This window comes from Enhydra lutris, unplaced genomic scaffold (genome assembly GCF_002288905.1).
Source record: "Enhydra lutris kenyoni isolate GAN:26980312 unplaced genomic scaffold, ASM228890v2 scaffoldscaffold5, whole genome shotgun sequence".
Taxonomy (NCBI): domain Eukaryota; kingdom Metazoa; phylum Chordata; class Mammalia; order Carnivora; family Mustelidae; genus Enhydra; species Enhydra lutris.
The window spans coordinates 49,632,279-49,651,807 of record NW_019154089.1 but is presented as its reverse complement, the minus strand read 5'-3'; the positions used below and the strand labels follow the sequence as shown (position 1 = coordinate 49,651,807).

The 19,529-nt window shown below is 39.1% G+C and overlaps 1 protein-coding gene across 3 annotated transcripts in view; it reads left to right on the top strand.

Moving 5' to 3' along the window:
* Positions 1–4,947: 4,947 nt before the first annotated feature.
* The window catches only part of LOC111141227 (WD repeat domain 70), a 346,638-nt gene continuing 332,056 nt past the window's right edge, over positions 4,948–19,529 (top strand). The window contains exons 1-4 of one of the 3 annotated variants that reach the window (XM_022493644.1): positions 4,948–5,026; positions 5,122–5,187; positions 7,568–7,651; positions 15,140–15,260. In XM_022493644.1, coding sequence (XP_022349352.1) covers positions 5,002–5,026; positions 5,122–5,187; positions 7,568–7,651; positions 15,140–15,260 — 296 coding nt within the window. In that variant the 5' untranslated portion in view covers positions 4,948–5,001. The remainder of the gene's footprint in view (positions 5,027–5,121; positions 5,188–7,567; positions 7,652–15,139; positions 15,261–19,529) is intronic. The other 2 variants (XM_022493645.1, XM_022493646.1) reach the window with 2 other exon arrangements.

The window sequence follows — 19,529 nt, the reverse complement described above, 5'->3', positions numbered from 1 at the left end:
ATTAAAATTTCTGAGATGTTACAGATCTATAGGTATAATTTAAAACTTCATAGTAAATATATCAGGAAAAATTAAATTTGTATTATTGGTGAGTAAATAGGCAGATGGTTCTCCAGCCATCAACTTTCTTTTATTTGGGAGACCACAGATTGAAAACTGATGGTTTGGAGCAGGGTTTGTTTGTTTTAATTTAAGATAAAACATATGAATGAGACTTTTTAATTCCACAAATTGGATGATCTGGCAATAGAGGTCTAATGTTCCTGCATTCCAATAATATTCCCAGGGGCCCAAGTCCAAGGACGTCTGTTCATTTGTATATTGCATTTGGTTGCTTTTGAGCTACAGCTGCTGAGTTGAGTAATTGCTACACAGACCACAGGGCCCCAAAGCCTAAAATACTTACCACCTAGCCCTTTACAGGAAAAGTGTGAAGTCTTCCCTAACCGGTGATTTTAAAGCTTTTTTCTCAGAAACTCTTGAGACATTTATTAAGGATTACAAAGAGTTTTTGTTTTGTGTGGGTTGTATTTGTTAATAATTGCTAATATCTCCTAAAAACAAGAAATTTAAAAAGTCATTTAAAACAATAAGCCTTCTGGCACCTGGGTGGCTCTGTCGTTAAGTGACTCCTTTAGCTCAGGTCATGATCCTAGGGTCCTGGGATCAAGTCCCATGTTGGGCTCCCTGCTCCTTGATCAGCAGAGAGCTTGCTTCTCCCTCAGCCTGCTGCTTCCCCTGCTTGTGCTCTGTCTTTTTCTGTGTCATTTAAGTAAGTAAGATCTTTAAAAAAATAAAAGAATAAACCTAATCCATTTTAATTTAATTTTAATTTAATTTAATCTAATCCATTTTAAATTTAATTTAAAAATTCATTTTAATTAAATGACACAAATTTTATGGAAAACCACTATAGTTTCTAAAAGTAAATATTAGAAGAATGCAGTATTTTACATTTTTCCAAACCTCTTAAATGTCTGGCTTAATAAGACAGATAAGATAGCTAGATTTTCATATCTGCATTTGCGGTAAGTATGTTGTGATCTGTTGTTTACTTGAAATATATGAAGAAAAGTGGGCCTCTCACAGTTTTGAAATGGGAAAGGGAGAAGTATTTTAATGACCTTTTTAGATAGTTGGGAATGTTTTTCTCTGATAGATTACCAAAACATGACAAGTGGTATAGTTTTGTTTTGTTTCGTTTTTTAAGTGGGCTCTACTCCCAGAGTGGAGCCCAACACAGAGGTTGAACTCATGACTCTGAGATCAAGACCTGGGTTGAAACTAAGAGTTGACCACTCAACCAACTGAGCCATCCAGGCATCCCAAGTGGTATAGTTTCTTTTCTTTTTAAAAAATTTAAAAACTTATTTATTTGAGAGACAGTGAGAGCTCACGAGTTGGGGGGGAAAGGGAGATGGGGAAGCAGGCTCCTCGTTGAATAGGGAGCTTGATGTGGAGCTCAATCCCAGGAACCTGGAATCATGACCTGAGCCAAAGGCAGCCGCTTAACTTGCTGAGCCACCCATGCACGCCACCCCAAGTAGTATAGCTTCTTAAAAGTTAGTTATGATGTGGAATTTGAAACCATCAGTGAATTTTTTTTGAAATTGTTAAAAACCTCTTGTCTAATATTTTGGACCTTCTATTCTTCATGCATGAATCTGTAACTTTATGTGTTGGTCATTTGGGAAATATTGGTTCTCTAAGTTATACAGAACTTCCAAATGTTCACATATTTCATTAACTAATAGAAAAAAAAAAGAAAAATCTTTAACAGAAAAAATTTTCAAATATTAGGAAGTTGTCAGGATTATGGTTGTTGATACAACCTTGATACAATCTTGGTAAGTTTTTCAGGAGTCTAATTTTATCTTAAAAGCTCAAATTTCCATTAGTAGCAAGTATAGTGAGTTATTTTCCTTGAAGTGACAAATTCATTTCATTCATTTGTGTTTAAAGTGGGAATGTAACAGGAATACAATACAAGAACTACTACAACAATTTGCTTGTAACTGCCTTGATTTATGCTGAGGCAGTTTTACCCACTATTGTTTCTGCATTGTAAGTGCAAATGGCAATAGCATGAAGAAAGCAAATGTCTTAGTATTATTATGAAAATAATTTTTAAAAAAGATTTTATTTATTTATTTGGCAGAGAGAGAGAGAGAGAGAGATCACAAGTAGGCAGAGAGGCAGGCAGAGGGAAAGGGGGAAGCAGGCTCGATCCCAGGACCCTGAGACCATGACCTGAGCAGAGGCTTAACCCATTGGGCCACCCAGGTGCCCCATTATGAAAATAATTTTGATCTCATGCACCCTTTTACAAGAATCTACAGAATACACTTTGAGAACCACTGCTCAAGTAGCTCCCTATTTAAGTAGATTAGCCGTACTAGGTATTTAGGGTTTTTAAAAGTATCCTCATTAGGGGCACCTGTGTGGCTCAGTCCTTAAGCATCTGACTTTGGCTGAGGTCATGATCCCAGGGTCCTAGGATTGAGCCCTACATCAGGCTTCCTGCTCAGCGGGAAGCCTGCTTCTCCCTCTCCCATTCTCTTTGCTTGTGTTCTCTCTCTCACTGTCTCTTTCTCTGTCAAAAAAAATAAAATCTTCAAAAAAAATCAAGCGAGTTCTGAAGGTTGAGTAGGATTCAATAAAGGGCATGGGGACTGGTGAAGAGGCAGAGTTTTCCAGACATGATATTCTCTGAGGCTGCTTATTGAGCTGAAAGAAGGCTGGTGTAGTGGAAAATAGAACATGATGAGGTTGGAAAGGCTTTGGGGGCCATGTGAATCATTTGCATTTTAAGAACAATGGAAGTGATAGTAGACGTGATAATTATCATTTAGGGTGCGTAGCTAAAGCATAATTTGAGATAGGACACTAAGGTGTAGTAGTTAGGCTAATGAGTAACTCTATGAAAATACTTTTATTCAATAACATTTATTAGGACTATATATGGTTTTGCTAGAATTTAGAAATATAAAGATAAGTAATATACCATTAGTTTGTAGCACAGGTAAGGAGTTGTGTTGTAAAGAAATTAGAATCAAATATGAAGTAAAGATATAATAAATATGTTAATAAAGTGCTTTGGGAACCCTTGCTGTGGGCTGGGAAACTCTATAAGCAATCATGACTGATAGCCAGAGGGAGGCTTGGGCTAAGAATACAAGATTTAGAGCATTTATTTTATTTATCTTTATTTTTTTTTAAAGATTTTATTTATTTATTTGTCAGAGAGAGAGAGAGAGAGAGCGAGCACAGGCAGACAGAGTGGCAGGCAGAATCAGAGGGAGAAGCAGGCTCCCTGCGGAGCAAGGAGCCCGACGTGGGACTCGATCCGAGGACACTGGGATCATGACCTGAGCCGAAGGCAGCTGCCCAACCAACTGAGCCACCCAGGCGTCCCTATTTATCTTTATTTTTTAAAAAGATTTTATTTATTTGAGATAGACTATGCACAAGCAGGGGTAGGGGCAGAGGCAGAGGGAGAGGGAGAAGCCGACTGCCTGCTGAGCAAGGGAGCCCCATCCAGGACTCCATCCCAGGACCCTGAGATCATGACCTGAGCTGAAGGCAGACATTTAACCAACTGAGCCACCCAGGTGCCCCTAGAGAATTTTTTTTTTTTTTTTTAAAGTAGGCTCCACTCCCAGCATGGAGCCCAACACAGGGCTTGAACTCATGATCCTGAGATCAAGACCTTAGCTGAGATCAAGATTCAGGCACTTAACCAAATATGCCAAATGCCCTTAGTGCATTTTTGCCAATCTTAGCTACACAGGCTCCTGTGTACTTTTCAGTCATGTAGTAAATACTATTTTTTTTTCCTTAAAATATACTCAAAGGGTGGAGAACTGTGAGCATTTCCTCATAGGAAAGGACAAAATGCTAAGAGGGAGTTTTTTGGTTTTTCTTTAGAATTCTGTGAGGACTGTGTCACCTTGGCAGTAAATTGCGCCTTAAAAATAAAGGGTGTTCACAAAAATGTATGAGATCTTGACATTTGCAACAAGGTGGACGGACCTAGGGAGACTTCTGCTAAGTAAAATAAGTCAGACAAAGACAAACATCATATAATTTTACTGATATGTAGAGTCTAAGAAACACACACGCACACACACACACGCACACGCACACACACACACACAATCAAAAGGAAGAAACAGACCCATAAATACAGAGAACAAACTGATGGTTTCCAGAGGGAGGAGGATGGGCAAAATAGGGGAAAGGGAGAAGGAAGACACAGGCTTCCTTCCAGTCGTGGAATGAATAGGTCATGGGTATAAAAGGTACAGGATAGGGGATCCAGTCAAGGGTATTGTAATAGTGTTGTAGGGTGATAGATAGTAGCTACCCTCGTGGGCATAATATATAGACTTGTTGAATCACTATGTTGAATGTCTGAAACTAATGTAGCATTGTGTCAACTGTACTTCAATACAAAACAAATCAATTAAGGGAAGACAAAACAAAACACCTCCCCAGGTGATACTAATACGCAACCGAGATTAAGAAATATTGCCAGGGGCGGGGGGCGGTTTCCACGGGGTCTACTTGTTGCTTGTAGGACCTGTGTACTCCTTCTTTCTTTTTCTAAATGCTTATTATACCAATCATATATAATCACTGAACAAAATGTAGGGAAAAAAAGAAGGGAGGAAGGAAGGAAGGAAAGGAGTAAGGGATGAAGGGCGGAAGGGAGGAACGGAGGGAGGGAGGGAGGGAGAGGAAAAAGAAAGGATGCTGGCACAAACTACGTAATGTTTCCAGCCAGTGGGTTGAGTAAGTAGGTGATCTCGGCGGCGGTTATGCCCCGCCAACCCGGTAGGGCGGCGCAGCTCCGGGGACCGCCATCTCCTCGCGGAAGGCGACGCTCTTGGCCTTGGCCGCGGCGTCTCTTCAAGGCGATACTTCCTGTTGGTGTTGCCTCGAGTCTTCCGCAGTTGTTTGTGCTGTGGCTGTAGCTAGTTCTGGGGCTGGCGGCTGGCCATGGAGCGCCCGGGACCCAGCGAAGGTGGGTTCCGTGGGGGCGATGCCAGGCAGGGCGAGGAGGGCTAGGGGGCGCCGGGGTCGCCGCGCTAACGAGGTCTCCTCCTCCTCTTGCCCCAGTGACAGGCTCAGACGCGTCGGGACCGGATCCGCAGCTGGCGGTCACCATGGGCTTCACGGGGTTCGGTGAGTGACCGTGTTAACGCTTAGCCCCCGTCTCCTTTTGCAAGGCTTTTAAGAACGGCAGGTTGAGAGAGGAGACCCAGCTGTCACCTCTGGTCCGCACCCTCAGCTGCGCCAAGCCTTAGTTACTTTCGCTCTAGTGTATGCCTTGCAATTTCTCCGTAGTCTCTTTCCCATCCGCTAATTCTTGCTTGACTGTTGGGACCAGCTCAGGTGACACATATGGGAAGGCTTGTGGGAAAGATAGCTTTGTGACCTATGCTGTGGACGTGTTGGTGCGTGGAGGGAGTTGTCTTTTTGTGTCCTGAGGCTGAGAGCTAACCATTGACTGTGGTCTGCAATGAGATGGCCTTTCTGGCAACAAGTGGTGCATTGAGTGATAATTATAAGAGTTACTAAATCCTTTTTGATTAAAGCCTTTCTTCCCCGGAATTGTCACTTCAGTGTCTCTGTAGAGTCTTGCTGTGAGATAAAGAAGAACATTTCAAACAGAGATGTAGTCATCTGTTGAAAACATACTGCTTGTAAGAAACAAATGTAAATCTCCTTCCCATTTCTCTTGGGTCCTGGATGGAACAAATATCAGGCTGATGTGTCCAGGTCTCTTGTTGGTGTTCATATACTCATTTATTATGGCAATGTCTTCTGCCACATTTTTACCCGTAGCTGGTCGTGTTTATAAAAATACTATATAGTTATGTATTACTATAGTATCTACTTTTGTCGGTCTTTTAAAATGATTTTATTTGTTTATTTGCCAGAGAGAGTGAGCGAGCACACAAGCAGGGGGAGTGGCAGGCAGAGGAAGAAGCAGGCTCCCTGCAGAATAAGGAACCCGATGCTGGGCTCCATCCTGGGACCATGGGATTACGACCTGAGGTGAAGGCAGATGCTTAACTGGCTGAGCCACCCAGGTGTCCCTATACTATTTAATTTTGTTTCAGTTCTTTAAAATAGTTTCCTCCCTAATTTCAAAAGTAACACATATTAATAGCAGAAAATCGGAAAAACAAATAAGGAAGAAGTAAAATCCTTAATAATTGCATGATCTAGAAATCAAGACTTAAAGTTATTTTTCTATTCTTTCCTGTTGTATATTTATCAAGAAAGTTAAGATCATATGTATGTACAATTTTATGTTATTCTTAATTATGTATTTTAATTCTTAATACTTTGAGGATTTTCCGTATTATAATGTGCTCTTCCAAAACATTTTTAATGGCTGGATAGTACATTTAATAGAAGTGTCATAATTTTGGCCTACATAGTTTCTAATTCTAACTTTTATTAGTAATACTCAAAAGAATATCTTTATGAATAAACCTTTCTTTTTGTAAAAAAGGATTTCCATAGGATAAATTTCTAAAGAAGGGACTATTATAAAAATATATTAAAAAGTAACCAAAAACATTGGGTATATATCTTTTTTATTTTTTAATTTTTAAAGATTTATTTATTTATTTTTTAAAATTTATTTTTTAAGCAGGCTTCCCAGCCAGTGTGGAGCCCAACCTGGGGCTTGAACTCATGGCACTGAGATCTAGAGTCCTATGCTTAACTGACTGAGCCACCCAGGTGCTCCTGGGTATATGTCTTTTAAAATTAATTGATACATTTTGTCATAACGCGCTTCAGAAAGGTTGTTTCATTTTATACCAAAGTATTATGTAAGAGTGACATTTTTACCATATTCTTACTAACATGAAGTAGACACTATTATTTAAAAAAAAAAAAAAGGCAATGAAAACAAATATAATATTGCTTCCAAGCCCATTCACATTGTTGTCAGAATTTAGTTTCTTGTAGTTTTAGGGCTGAGGCCTCTGTTTCCTTATTTGCTGTCAGGTGGGAATCTCTTCGCTTCTTAAGGTGCTTGCATTACTGTCGTCATCTGTAAACTCCAGCTAGTATTTCTAGTCCGTCTCACACTTCACATCTCTCTGACTTTAGCTGCATCTGTTCTTCATCTTTGCTTGTAAGGTCATCTGTGATTAGACAGGGCCAACTAGGATAATCTGTTTTGAAGTCCATAACCTTAATTAGATCTACAAAGTCTCTTTTGCCCTGTAATGTAACATATTCCCGGGTTCCAGAAATTAGGGTATGAACATTCTCCATTCTGCCTATGACCAGTGTTGTAGATTTCAGGGGTAGAGTCCGGGTGTATTAAAGGAGGATGGGAAAGTCGGCCGATTAATGATGAGACTGTCATTAAAATTTCCCTGGGAAATAAACTCTTTCTTCCTAGGTATTTTTCTTGTTGCCATGCTATAAATTAAACAGACTAAATGATTGTCAATCATTTAATAAGTGTTTATGGAGTACCTAAAGTTTAGCCAGCTTAATGCAGGAAGATCAAAGTTTGCTACTTATTTCTGTTTAGGAAAAAAAGCTCGCACATTTGATTTGGAAGCAATGTTTGAACAAACGCGAAGAACAGCTGTGGAAAGAAGTCGGAAAACACTGGGTAAGAAGTTCAGTGATGGCTCTTTTATTGGTATAAGTATTGTATATGCCTTACACAAGTATGTTGACAGTTACTATTAGGCTGAAAAAAAATTCAGAGCTGTTAAAAGACCAAATGTGCTGGTTCCTTTGGAAGCAGAGGTTATTATTATTATTATTGTTATTATTTTAGCATGGTAAAAGTTGCATCTAAGTAGGATAAGAAAGTCTGAATGCTAAAAATCTTTTTGAAGGCAATTCTGCTATGAACAAACAGGGATTCTAAATTAATTTATAAGAATCAAAATAGCAGTTTCTTTATTACCTCTCCTTCCACCTTTATCTGATTTTCTCTTCATTTTTTTCTTTTCCTGCTTACAGCGGAACCAGTATTTGGAAGGCTGGGCGAGAGGTGGCTCTGAGAGCTGTGTACACCACTGACTGTTGACTCAGACAGTATAGAAAATTGAGACATACAGTGAATGTGGCTGCTCCTGTTGAACCCTTGCACTAATGAGTTGTATCAGACATGTAATGAAGGCCTTAATTTCCAGACTGTCTGGTGTGATAGCAGGTGGTGGGCAATTCTGGGTACCACCTTAGGGTCTTCCAAGTAGACTGACTCCTCTACTGCTTTCTTTGTTTTTTGATCTTTGGTTTTTTTAAAAGATTTTATTTAATTTTCAATTTTTAAAATTTTTCAAAATATTTTATTTCTTTATTTGAGAGAGAGAATGAAAGAGAGAGAAAGAGAGAGTATGAGAAGAGGGAGGGTCAGAGAGAGAAGCAGACTCCGTGCCAAGCAGGGAGCCTGATGCAGGACTCCAGGGTCATGACATGAGCCAAAGGCAGTCGCCTTATCAACTGAGCCACCCAAATAGGAGATTTACATAAGAGAAAGCGCACAAGTTGGGAGAGTGGCAGGCAGAGGGAGAAGGAGATGCAGGCTCCCCACTGAGCAGAGAGCCCAATGTGGGACTCAATCCTAGGACCCTGGTATCATGACCTGAGTGGAAGGCAAGTGCTTAACCGACTGAGCCACCCTGGTGCCCCTCCATTGCTTTCTTTGGATAAGACTCAGATCATTCTTTCACTGAAAAGATGGATGTATCTTGATAGCGCAAAAGGGGCTAGAAATCAGAGACAGGACTTCTGGAAAAATTTAAGTGAATATTCTGGCAATTGTCCTTTTTTGGTTTTAAAATGATAAACTATATAGCAGTAATAGCTAATATTTGGAAAATGAGCTTGTTGTGAAATTTTTCGGTCTTTGGAAGAATAAGTTTTTTTTGTGGCGAGAAGCCCACCTACTATTTTTTAGAAAGAACTGTCATTAATAACACGTTTCAAACACATACAAAAGTATAGTAATGAACTCTTATCACACAGATTTAAAAACTATAATAATGCACAGCTGGTGTTATTTCCATTTTCTTCCCCTGTCAGATTATTTTGATACAAATCTGAGACACATTATTTCACCCATGAATACTTCAGTATGTGTCTTTAAGAGATACTGATCCTTTAAAAACTTAACTGAAATACCTCTACCACACTTAAAAATATTAAATAATATCATCAGACAAAATGCAAAGACATGCTACTACTTCAGGCATATTTATACATTCTTTAACCACTTAATTTTAAAATTATGCTTTTTAGTTAGTGCTTATGCTATTAGAGTATAGCTCTCTTGTATTTAACCTCTTTCAGCTTGTGATAACAAAACACTTGGAACAGAGATTGTCTGTTTACCTAAGTAAGTTTTATAGTTCCCTGTACCATGCCTTGCAGGATAAGTTCTCAATATATACTTGAGAAGATTGAATTTAGAACTCTAATACTGCCTTTTAAAAAACAAATTCTGCTTTTTTGGAGAATGTTTTAAAATGGCCCCAACTGTTTTATAGAACTTGGGATTTGGAGTTGGAGGACTTGGGTTTGAGGGTCAGCTGCACATCCTACTAGAGATAATGTTGGTGGGTTTTCAAATTTCAGATCCTTAATTTCCTCATCTGTCAGGTGGAAGTGATAATAAGGGATTCCTTACAAGTTTCTTGAAGGGATTAAGATGTTGGGCATAGTACCTTTTATTTTATTTTTTTCTTTTTTATTAACATATAATATATTATTAACCCCAGGGGTACAGGTCTGTGAGTTGCCAGGTTTATAAACTTCACAGCACTCCCCATAGCACATACCTTCCCCAATGTCCATAACCCCACCACCCTCTCCCTACCCCCCCCGCCCCACCCCACAACCCTCAATTTGTTTTGTGAGATTAAGAGTCTCATGGTTTGTCTCCCTCCTGACCCCATCTTGTGGCATAGTACCTTTTAAACAGTAAAGTACTTTGAAAACAATTACTTTTAACTCCTACATTTTTTCTTAGCAAAGCATGTGTGCATTTAGCACCTAAGGGGAATTACAATGAACAGTTACTAGATTTTTAAAATTTGAAAAATCATCAGAAGACCAAGTTCTCCAGTGATAATTTGTGGATGAATTAAATATATTGAACTTACTTTTTTTTTTTTTTTTTAAAGATTTTTAAAATTTATTTTGAGAGACCAAGTGAGTAAGAGAAAACATGAGAGGGTAGAAGGTCAGAGGGAGAAGCAGACTCCCTGTGGAGCTGGGAGCCCAATGTGGGACTCGATCCTGGGACTCCAGGATCACGACCTGAGCCAAAGGCAGTCGCTCACCCACCCGACTGAGCCACCCAGGCACCCATGTTGAACTTTCTTGATTTAGCATTATATTCTTGGACTTGGACCACTGTTTTTACCCCTGATCTAAACACATGAATCCAAAGTTTCACTTGTTTTTCTTGAAAGTTCAAAAATTGAGATATGGGCATTCTTTATCTCGTGATTGTATTGGAGTCTTTCTGAGGGCATTGACATTAGGCTTGAGGAAAATAAAACTGGGAATCATCCCTCCTCCTCCTGCCCCATGGTCCCTTTTAATAGCAAGTTTGTCTGTGTATATGAATATGAACTGTTTTCGTTGGTAAATGCTCTCATAGAAAGGATGAATTACTATAAAAACCTCAATAAAGTATGCATTATGTTAAATGTCAGGAAATAATCGTGTAAGTGGTTTTTTTTAAGTGTTTTCATTTTCTTTTTTTTTTTTTTTTTTTTAAGATTTTATTATTTATTTGAGAGAGAAAGAGCACAAGGGAGCATGGGTGGGGTGAGGGGCAGAGGGAGAAACAGGCTCTCTGCTGAGCAGGGAGCCTGAAACAGGACTTAATTCTGGGACTCTGGCATCATGACCTGAGCTGAAGGCAGATGCTTAACTGAGCCACCCAGGGGCCTCTAAAGTGTTTTATTTTTCTGAAAGCTCTAGTAAGTATGTCTAGGACATATGAAAGACATAAGTCCTTTTTAAAGCTATAAAACTATGAGGAGATAAATAGAGAAGAAAAATTTATTCAAATGCTTATTTTGGGTGTGCATGTATTTTATTTATTAAAAATTATTAGGGAGAAAGCACACGAGTGAGTGTGTGCAAGGGGGAGGGGAAGAGGGAGTGGGAGAAGTAGAATCCTGCTGAGTAGGGACCCTGGCAGGGCTGGGGGGGGGCCCTCTGTCCCTCCCCCCCACCCAGGGCTCAATCCCAGGACCCTGAGTTCCTGACCTGAGCCAAAGACAGAGGCTTAACTCACTGAGCCACCCAGGTGTCCCTAGGTATGCCTGTGCTTTAGATGGATTTATGAGCCTTATCTGTGGTAGGATAGGAAACAACATCTTTGAAAAAACGTTAAAATAGGATTTGAATATGATTTTAAGTGATCCTGAAAAGAAAACCTGTCCCAGAGATTTTAGAAATTAGAAAAGCTTAAAGAGTTGTGTGTGTATGTGTACCTGAAATGGTCTTCCTACCTGGTTAAATCCTACCTTATCTTTTAAGGCCTCATACATATTTTACTTTTTCTAGGGATTTTTTTGAAAAACTGTCTGGACATAATAATTGTTCCCTGCCTTTATATCCATAACACTTTAAAGAATACTATAAATTTTTTCCTAATATTTTTCACATATTGAGGATAAGAACCTTGTTTTCACTTTTATACTGTAAATATAAGCCTAGTAGAGCTTAGTACATAATAGTTACATCCCTAAATATTTAATGGAGAAATGTAATTAATGTAGTTAAAATGTTCTTATTTTTTAATTTCCTAGTATTTTGGCATTAAATATTTTGAATTTAGATTTACATGAAATTGGTAAGCTAGGGAATTGTTTTTTAAGTTAGAGTAACAAAAACATTTAGCAAGATTTAAGTCCTATGGGTAAAAAGAGTATCATGATGAGAAAACCATTTATTCTAGCTTATATTTACAGTAATTTATTTCTTTTACATTTTAAGTCTCATTTCTTTAAGATAAGTGATTGCTATAATGATTGGCTCTGAGATTTTATTTTTTTTAAAGATTTTATTTATTTATCAGAGATCACAAGTAGGCAGAGAGGCAGGCAGAGAGAGGTGGTGGGGAAGCAGGCTCCCTGCTGAGCAGAGAGCCGGATGCAGGGCTCCATCCCAGGACCCTGGAATCATGACCTGAACCAAAGGCAGAGGCTTCAACCCACTGAGCCACTCAGGCGTCCCGGCTCTGAGATTTTTATGTGCCAAATTATATTCCTTTGACTCTGCAATTTGTGTGAATGAGCCCAGATGAGAGATGGTACTTTTGGATAGTTTGCCATTACCTAGACAAAAATTGCATACACGTGGAGAAGCTTTTCAGAAACGGCTATCCAAAAATTGGTAACTGTTTGAAAGTAGAACAATAAAATGAGGTGTTTGGAAGAATAAAATTAGATGTTGGATAGTAGGTTAATTCAGTTTGGTTAAGGGAAGATACAGAGCATTTTTACAGGGCTGACACTGTACTTGGTTCCACATTTGATGAAAATGCATGAAATGATACCCTTTGTCGGGAGTTCTCTCTCTCTCTCTCTCTCTCTCTGACAAATAAATAAATAAATAAATAATAAATAAATAAAATCTTTAAAAAAATACCTGATACGTAGTAAACGCCATGTGTTAGCTGCTGTAATATTTGTTAAACTAAGGTTGTTATTTTAAGGTGGTTACTTGCAAAGAAGTCATAGAACACCTAGTTAAAAATGACTCAAATAAGAAAAATTTAGTGTTACACATGAAAACAACTCCAGAATGGGGCTCTTCCATCTTCTGAGTCCTGGCATGAGGAACATTAAGTTTTCCCCCCTTTTTCTGCTTTGCCAGTTTTAGGGTATTGGCTTGTTTTAAACTGACTGCACTCATCACCCAAAATTATAAGTGAAATTTTATTACAAGCAGATGACCACCTCCACAGGCTGAAAGGAAACTGTTCTGTATATCTTTTTTTAGAAGTAAGAAAACCTTTCTCAAATGTTCCTCCAGCTGACTTCTCATATCTTATAGGCTGGTGTTAGTGTGGAATGTTAGTTCCAAAATACAGCCACTGGCAAGAGCAATATAGTTGACTTGGAATCAAGCTTTACCCCTCTGGGCAGGGAGGGGCCCAGCATCTGCTGAAGCACCTGCTTCCTCTTACCTGGAGAAAGTTGTGGTTTTTCTTAGCAAGGGGAAAAGGAAGAAATGGCTGCTGTATAGGAGGCTAATAATGTATGCCTAGGTATTGTTTACTGATTAAGGTCAGAAATGCCCCAAGACCAGAGCCTAGGATCAAGTGTCCAAGTGTGGTCCCCCCCCCTCACACCTCTCCCCTCTCACCCAGGATGATGGTAGGAGCCATGCAGGCCTACTCTTCTATTTAGACATTATCGTCTTTATTTTTATTTTTTTTCAACCTCAGCATCAGAGTGCAGAATTACCTAACCCACCCACCTTAGCCCAGTGGTGAGCACAAAAAATACCAACATGAGCTAGAGTTATAGTGTTTGCCTTTCCTCATCCTGTAGTTTTATCTTCCCTGTTTGAAATAAAAGGCTATTTAGTTACTTGTCCATGTATGTTTGTTATCTTCTTATTTCTTATCCTCCATATCCCATCAACAAAAGACCCTAAAGAGTACAACATTCCAATTAATAAGTGCCTTGTGATACTGTTTAACTTTAGGTGTATTGTTTTTCATTATTAAAAAAATGTTAAAGATTATCTCAGGCCGTTGAGGATGGTGGCAGTTGAGAACAATTTAAGTAACTCAGTTCCTTCCTGTGTGCCCTCCAGTTGTAGAGTGACATTATCAGAGGAAAAAGATCAAATTTCTTTGGATAATTTTTTTTGTCTTTCCAAGGTAAATAACTCTAGAAATCTGAAAATTTCTCAAGATTTTTGTGGGAAGTCCTTACCACAAATCCAGTGGGGAACATCAGAAATGAACAAAATTCTGAGTTTATAGTTTAAAATATATTAAAAATAAAAAGTGAAGTTACCTAAAGTCTTACCTTTGGACACTTTATTTTTTACTTGTCACCTTCCACATCTTTTCATTTTAATTTACTTAATTCATTAATTAATTTAAATATTTTATTATTTGAGAGAGAGAGCAAGAGAGAGTACAATTGGGAGCGGGGAGAGGGAGAAGCAGACTCCCTCTTGAGCAGGGAGCCTGACTAGGGCTTGATCCCAGGGTGCTGGGATCATGACCTGAGTCAAAGGCAGATGCTTAACTGACTGAGCCACCCAGGTGCCCCTCTTTTTATTTTTTAAAAATTTTTATTTATTTTTTAAGATTTTTTTTTTTTAAAGATTTTATTTATTTATTTGACAGACAGAGATCACAAGCAGGCAGAGAGGCAGGCAGAGAGAGGGGGGAAAGCAGGCTCCCTGCCAAGCAGAGAGCCCAATGCGGGGCTCGATCCCAGGATTCTGGGATCATGACCCAAGCCGAAGGCAGAGGCTGCAACCCACTGAGCCACCCAGGTGCCCTTTTAAGATTTTATTTTTAAGTAATCTGTCTACCCCATGCGGGGCTCAAACCCACAACCCTGAAGTCAAGTGTCACGTGCTTTAGTGACTGAGCCAGTCAGCTGCCCCGTTAGTGCCATGTCATTCACATACTATTCACATGTTAATTTTGCTTAGCATATCTGTTATTATTTTCCCAGATTTATATATTTTCCATCACTATTTTTATTGGTTGTATTAAATTAATTAATTGTTTAAAGATTTTATGTATTTGTCAGAGAGATACAGAGCTCAAGGAGGGGGAATGGCAAGGAGAGGGAGAAGCAGACTCACTCCTGGGCAGGGAGCCTGACTGGGGACTCGATTCTAAGCCTTTGAGATCATGGCCCTAGCCAGAGGTAGATGCTCAACCGACTGAGCCACCCACATGTCCCTATTGGCAGGATTTTATATTGATATACAGTAGTTCAGTTATTTTCCCAATTTGGGTACTTAGGTTGATAATTTTTTGCTGTTACTGGCACTACTTTAAATTACATCACTTTGACTATATTTTTAGCCTTTATTGTCCTGACAAATTTTTGAAGTCTTAACTATTGAAAATTTTTTTAAATCTTTACAGAAGCAAGAGAAAAAGAGGAAGAAATGAACAGAGAGAAAGAATTAAGAAGGCAAAATGAAGATATTGAACCAACATCTTCAGGGTCACACGTAGTCAGAGATGGCTCTAAATCGTCTTCCAGGTGCTTGACTTTCTCAAAAAGATTCCATTAAACTATCATTCCCATTTAGGTGTTTAATCTCAGATAATTGAAACTGATAGTTTTTGCAAAGAAAGAGGATTAAGACTGATTTTGTTCTAAGAAACTGATTTTTTCTTTTTAAAGATTTTTAGTTCTAATTAGAGGTCGGTGAGTAAACACTATCAGATTTTAGTTTTCTCAGAGATTAGGAAGCAAATGGCAGCTTCTCCTGTTGGTGACCACAATTACTATGCATTGACACAATGGGAAGCAGTCTTTATTAGTCCTGAGAAGGGAGGTGGTGACCTTTTCCTTGTGGGGAGAAAGCCCATAATTAAAAAGAATTTTCTTGAAATTTTGTAAACCAATACACATTTTAATTTTTTATTTTTTTTTAAAGATTTTATTTATTTATTTGACAGAGGGAGAGAGATCACAAGTAGGCAGAGCAGCAGGCAGAGAGAGAGAGGGAAGTAGGCTGCCTTCTGAGCAGAAAGCCCAATGCGGGGCTTGATCCCAGGGCCCTGAGATCATGACCTGAGCCGAAGGCAGAGGCTTAACCCACTGAGCCACCCAGGCGGCCCACACATTTTTAAATAAATAAGAAAGTACATGTTAGTTAAGGACTTTAAAAAAAAAAGATTTTATTTCTTTATTTGACAGAGAGAGACACAGTGAGAGAGGGAACACAGGCAAGGGGAGTGGGAAAGGGAGAAGCAGGCTTCCTGCTGAGCAGAGAACCTGATGCGGGGCTCAATCCCAAGACCCTGGGATCATGACCTGAACCAAAGGCAGAGGCTTAACTGACTGAGCACCCCGGGCTTTTCACTTTCTTAAATATTTTTTTAAAGTAAACTCTCTGCCACATGTAGAGCTTGAACTCATACCCCAAGAACAGGAGTCACATTCTATACCAACTGAGCCAGCCAGCGCCACTGTCTTTTCACTTTCTTAATAATGTACTTTGGTGGGGCACCTGCGTTGCTCAGTGGGTTAAATCCTCTGCCTTCGGCTCAGGTCATGATCCCAGGGTCCTGGGATTGAGCCCTGCATCGAGCTCTCTGCTCAGCAGGGAGCCTGCTTCTCCCTCTCTCTCTGCCTGCCTCTCTGCCTACTTGTGATCTGTGTCTGTCAAATAAATAAATAAAATCTTTAAAAAAAATAATGGGGGCACCTGGGTGGCTCAGTGGGTTGGGCCGCTGCCTTCGGCTTGGGTCATGATCTCAGGGTCCTGGGATCGAGTCCCGCGTTGGGCTCTCTGCTCGGCGGGAAGCCTGCTTCCCTCTCTCTCTCTCTGCCTGCCTCTCCGTCTGCTTGTGATCTCTCTCTGTCAAATAAATAAATAAAATATTTAAAAAAAAATAATGTACTTTGGCGTATTGAAGTTTTTAATTTTGATGAAGTCCAACTTACATATTTTTTCTTTTTGTTGCTTATCCTTTTGGTACCACCTTGAGAATCCATTGCCAAAGTATAGATTGTGAAGATTTCCCCTTGTTTTTCTTTTAAGAGTTTTATGGTTTTATTTATTTTTTAAATTTTTAAAAGATTTTATTTATTTGATTGGGTGGCGGGGAGCACAAGCAGGCAGAGGGAGAAGCAGACTCCCTGCTGAGCAGGAGAGCCCAGTGTGGGGCTTGATCCCAGCACCCTGGGGTCGTGACCTGAGCCGACGGCAGACGCTTTATTTGGTTGAGCCACCCAGACACCTGAAGAGATTTATGGTTTTAGCTCTTATATTTTGGTCATTGATTCATTTTGAGTTAATTTTGATATGGTGTGAGGTAGGAGTCCAACTTTTTTTTTTTTTTTTGGAGGGGGGTGTGGCTTTGGCTTATCTTGGTGATTCCATTATGTAATGTAGGGTATGATTCCAGAGTAGTTTTCTATTTTATATTATGGATGTTCAGTAGTCATTACATGGTGGTCATCTTCTTTACTATCTTTAAATGCATACTTGTTGTTATTTACAAATTATTTCTTACGATAATTTGAATTTGGTTCTGGAGTTCCTCTTCTGCTCTCTTGGTGTGTTTCATTCAGTCCTATATATTTTAAACAAATTTCGGGTTAGTTTTTTTTCCTTTGTGATATATTAAGAGTCTGTTTCACAAAGCATACAAATAATTTTTTTTTGAGATTTTATTTTCTTAAGTAATCTCTACAACTAGTGTGGGGCTTGAACCCTCAGCCCTGAGGTTGAGAGTTGCATGCCCCACCAAATGAGGCAGCAAGGCACCCCCACAAAACATATAAATAATTTTTAAAAATATCTATAGTGTTGTTAAAATTTGTTTTAGAGGAAGTCATCTAAAACTACTACTTTTCTTGGATTTAAAGAAATAGTGTACGGATGGAAGTACAATTTACACATCAAATGCTGGAAAGAAATATGTCATTTATTCTATGAAATATAGCTACAAGATAGGAGAGAAGTATTCATATACTCCAAATCTGTAAAGTAGGAATTGTTTAGTCATTTGCATTTCCTCTAAAGAAATTAGTACCAGTGGTGCCTGCATGGCTCAGTTGGTTGGATGTCTGCCTTCGGCTCAGGTCATGATCCTAGGGTCCTGGGATCAAGCACCAACTTAGGATCCCAGCTCAGTGGGGAGCCTGCTTCTCTCTCTTCCTTTGCCTGCTGCTCCACTTGCTTGTGCTTTCTCTCTTTGTTGAATGAATAAAATTAAAAAAAAATACCAGAAACAATGAATTTTGTTCCTGAATTTAGTTCCTATATTAAATTGTACAATTACATATTTATGCTTAGCTAAACTCTTTCAAAAAGTCAGCTGAGGGGCACCTGGGAAGCTCAGTCATTTTAGCATCTGCCTTTTATATTCCCAGGGTCCTGAGATCGAGCCCCACTTCAGGCTTCCTGCTTAGTGGGGAGTCTGTTTGTCCCTCTCCCACAGATGCTCCCCCTGCTTGTGCTTTCTCTCTCTCTCTCTCAAGTAAATAAACAAAATCTTAAAAAAATAAAAAGTCAGGGGCGCCTGGGTGGCTCAGTGGGTTAAGCCTCTGCCTTCGGCTCGGGTCGTGATCTCAGGGTCCTGGGATCGAGCCCCGCGTGGGGCTCTCTGCTCGGCAGGGAGCCTGCTTCCCCCCTCTCTCTCTGCCTGCCTCTCTGCCTACTTGTGATCTCTCTCTCTGTCAAATAAATAAATAAATTAAAAAAAAAAAGTCAGCTGAGAGAAATACTAGGTTTTGAGTCCTCTGTTTTTTCTTCAGATACATATTGTTTTTCAGGCTCTGGTTCATATTTTGATAGCACATTTAATTAAGGCATATTTTAAACATGGAATATGTTCTGTTTTCTGTCATGGACATTTTGGGGCATAATTTCTTGGACTTTTTGTTTTTCAGAAATTGGAACTATGTTAAGAATTGTTTATTTTCTTGGCTTGTGTATATTAGAAGCAAAAAGACAGAAATGGAACTAGAAGCTGCATATAAGCAGATACATTCCATCCAGTTTCATGTCAGTGTTAGGACTGTCTAATCCATCATGAAATCAGTTTGGATGGTGGGTATTATGGAGGGCACTGGGTATTACGTGGAGCACTGGGTGTGGTGTATAAACAATGAATTTTGGAACACTGAAAAAAGAATAAAATAAAAGAAGAAAAAAGAAATCAACTTGGATTTGTTGAGTTCTCAGTTCAGTGCTTCTGAACTAGTTAAGTCATTTAAAGCATAGGTGCTAAGGATTAACATTTTAGTTTAGAACTCTCTGTGCTCCAAATAATTTTGCATTAAGAAAGTGTGATTTCTAAACTAGTATAGTTGGGAATTTGTGACTTAATGACAAGGGAGAAAATTTTGGAGTGTGACTACTCTAATAAAAATCTGTTCAGTCATTCAACTGTTATTTGTTGAACATCTGTTGTGGGTTAGGCACTACTTTAGGCATTGGGGCTACAGTAATTAGCAAGTCAGATGAGATCTCTGAGCTCATATTGTTGTGGGATATCTGAGGAGATGGATAACAGATTATAAACAAGTAAGTAACCAATTACATAAGATAATTTAGTGAGGTGTATGATAAAAATAACCCAAGTAAAGTAATGAAGACAATGGTGACTGATAGGGCTGTGTTTGAGAAAGCAGAAAGTGGGCACATTAGGCCTCTTTGAGGACACCTGAATGAAGAGAAAGAGACCATTTAACAATCAGTTCCAGCAGAGGGGACTGCAAGTTCAAACACAATCATGCTGGACCAAGCTTAACCTGTTTAGTTTGAAAGAAAGCCTATGGGGCTGGAGCACA